This window comes from Prunus dulcis, chromosome 3 (assembly GCF_902201215.1).
Source record: "Prunus dulcis chromosome 3, ALMONDv2, whole genome shotgun sequence".
In the NCBI taxonomy this organism is placed as follows: domain Eukaryota; kingdom Viridiplantae; phylum Streptophyta; class Magnoliopsida; order Rosales; family Rosaceae; genus Prunus; species Prunus dulcis.
The window spans coordinates 3,512,588-3,515,893 of record NC_047652.1 but is presented as its reverse complement, the minus strand read 5'-3'; the positions used below and the strand labels follow the sequence as shown (position 1 = coordinate 3,515,893).

Here is a 3,306-nt window from a genome sequence, read left to right as displayed (position 1 = left end):
AGCCACAAAATTAGGAAAAAATAGGAATATTCCCCCTAGTTAGTGCCAAGTGCGTTTTAAAGCTGGTTCAATTCCCTTGGAATATTCCTCGTATTCCCGCGTTTTATCTCATTATATCCCCTCCCCTCTCCACCCTCGATCTTCCACCGATGCAAAAGTCATCGGATCCAACGGCCAAAATCCCACAACGCACCTAACAAATATTAGCTTGCAATCCAAATCCTAATAAAACTCATCAAATTCACACACTTGGGTTGCTATAAATATACCCCCTCGCCTTCTCTCTACTTTCCACTTGCAAATAAACCAAGAACTCTTGTGCTTCTTCTGCTTGTGTTTTTTGGGTACCATTTTTTCTCTTCCTCACAGAGAATTTCATCAATGGCTGGAATTGTGGTGGTTTTTGACTTTGACAAGACCATTATCGAGTGTGATAGTGATAATTGGGTGGTGGACGAGTTGGGTGCAACTGATTTGTTCAATCAACTTCTGCCCACCATGCCTTGGAACTCTCTCATGGTATGTTTTAGATTTCTTTGTATAATTAATATGTTCCTGTTTAGTTTCATGTTGTTTTTTTAGTACAAGAATTGGGGGAGGGTTTACACGAATATTCATCGGGCGTTTGGGGGTTTCGAACCTCTACCCACATGAATAAAGGTGGAAGAGCTCAACTGACTAAGCTATACCCCACTGGAGTTGTTTTTCTTATGTATATAATATATGGTTTCATTTCATGTGAACAAAAAAAGAAAGAGAAAAAAAGAAAGAATATATTCTATGGTTTCAAGAGACTTAAAATATATATGTTTCTTTTTGGACAAAATATTTTGCAGGATAGGATGATGAAGGAGCTTCATTCACAAGGAAAAACCATTGAAGACATTGTAGAGGTTCTGAAACGAACTCCAATTCATCCTAGAGTCGTCCCAGCAATTAAAGCAGCCCATGCTTTAGGGTATGTGTCAAAACCCTCCATCAATATATATTTTCTTCTTCCTTAAAAACAAAAAAAAGTTTTCTTTTATCCCATGGACTTAATTCTCGGAAGAAATATAATTAATTTTGTGGTGGGTTTTTGGTTTTGATGGCTGCAGGTGTGATTTGAAGATTGTTAGCGATGCAAATCTGTTTTTTATTGAGACAATCTTGAAGCATCTTGGGCTGGAGGAGTATTTCTCAGAGATCAACACCAACCCTAGCTATGTGGATGAACAAGGAAGGGTTAGGATTTCTCCTCACCATGATTTCATCAAATGCTCTCATGGCTGCAGTCTCTGCCCTCCCAACATGTGCAAGGTATATTATTTCTTTTTTCTTTATAAATAAACTCACAATTTTCAGAACATTATATATAAATATATACGCATGTTTTTTGTTTTTGTTTTTTTCCTTCAAAAGTTGGAATCAAGACACCAACTTCTCTGTTGGACCCAATTCCAAAAGGATTAGGACATTTTGTACATATCCTTGAATTGTTGTGACCCCCAATCTTGAATGTCCTAATCTAGGATTTGACATGAGCTCAGTATTTCCCATACTTCATGAGTATTAAACAATAAACTCTTAATTAAAAATTAATCATGATTTTAATTATATTCTACATTAAATAATTACAGGGTGTGGTAATTGAAAGAGTCCAGACTTCTCTCTCCAGTGAAGGGAAGAAGAAGATAATCTATCTTGGAGATGGCAGTGGTGATTATTGCCCAAGCTTGAAGCTCAAGGAAGTAGATTTTGTAATGCCAAGGAAGAACTTCCCACTGTTTGACCTAATCTGCAAGGACCCATTGCTCATCAAAGCTGACATCCATGAATGGACTGATGGGGGGGAGCTTGAGCATATTCTGCTCAACCTCATCAACACAATTGCCACGGAAGAAAATACTAAGTTTATCTCAGCAGCTGATTGCAAGTTGCAGACCATGTCTGCTCATGAGGCCTTGCCTCAGGCTCTCCCTGTCCGGCAATAGTACCAATAATTAACTAGTGTGTGTGTTCAAGTGTAGTTGGTTTGACCTAATTAATGTAATATGCTGGCAAATTAATGTCATGGCCAGCAAATTCAGAAGAAACCCTTTTTACCCTTCTGCTTGCTTTGGTTTCTTGTTTTAGAAACAAGGGTTGTAAAAGTTTGTGATTTTGTATTGATCAAGAAAAGGAAAATACTTCCCTTCTTACCATGTAAGTATGAGCTCCTATACATTCCTGCCAATAGCAGTGTGCCATACGCATTTTTTTCGTGTTTTAAATGAATTATTTTTGCATATGTGTTAAACTATGATTCGTAGAAAGGAGAAGTATCTCCTTACAATGAAGGAGGCAAGCAATATCCTCAATAAAATTGGATCAATACACAGTTGAAAATCTTTGCTGCATTTATGTGCTTTCCAATTCTTACACAGTCCAAGTAGCAGCCTCATGGTCATTTACAGAAACAGGCCCCTTTGTTTAATCTTTCAGATCAGTCCATATTTTTGTTTGTTTTGCTAATAATAAGCATTAAATAAAGGATTGTGCAGCTTTAAAATAAAAAAGAGAATAAAAACAACAAAACAAAAGACAGGATTTGGATCCTCTTTTCTTTTAGTCAAGGAAGGCAACTTTCCTAATAAGCTGAAATCCACGAGGACAAGGATTGTTTGTTGCTAACTTGCTATCATAGCATTATGGAAGAGTACAAAAAAAAGAGAAAAAAGATGTGGCTCCTCTCGTATCGTACATCCGTTTCATGTAAGTTATCCTCTTGTACATATGCGACGACACGAGTGTGTTTTCCTGTGCCATATACTAATTATCTCTCATAGATATATATGAAACACATAAGTGAATAAGCCATTGTAATAATGAAATGGGGATGGTTGGTGAACCTTTTTTTGAAGGGAAAGTATTCAAGTTCGGATTGGCGCTTACCTAAAAAATGATTGGCAACAAGTAAGCAGTCCAAAAATTTATATGTTGAGGTGCAAGAAATAATGCAGATAGAACAAATGGATCTCCCATTCCACTAACTTGAAGAAAATATAGAGTCAAAGAAATGCTCAAAATGCTTTCGTCTCATTAGATTTTTTTTATAGTGTAATTATTTCCTTTAAAGATCCAATCTTGGATTCTCTATCCACTATGTACCCTGTCTAGCTATATTTGCTTTTCCATTGTCATGTACTGTTCTTTCCCTGCAGATGATTTTTATTTGTTTTTTTTAAGAGAAAGGTGATAACTCAAAAGTGCTTCTCCTAAGAGCAATGGGTAGTGGGTACGTCTAAATGCATGATATCTTATCTTGAATATGACAAGTTAGTCCAA

The 3,306-nt window shown here is 36.5% G+C and overlaps 1 protein-coding gene across 1 annotated transcript; it reads left to right on the top strand.

The window, feature by feature from the left end:
• The first annotated feature begins 249 nt into the window (after positions 1 to 249).
• LOC117622574 (inorganic pyrophosphatase 2-like) lies at positions 250 to 2,188 on the top strand. Its single transcript, XM_034353305.1, has 4 exons — positions 250 to 519; positions 837 to 958; positions 1,098 to 1,299; positions 1,620 to 2,188. The coding sequence occupies exons 1-4, from the start codon at positions 382 to 384 to the stop codon at positions 1,971 to 1,973; spliced, it is 816 nt and encodes a 271-aa protein (XP_034209196.1). The 5' UTR covers positions 250 to 381; the 3' UTR covers positions 1,974 to 2,188.
• Positions 2,189 to 3,306: the final 1,118 nt, after the last annotated feature.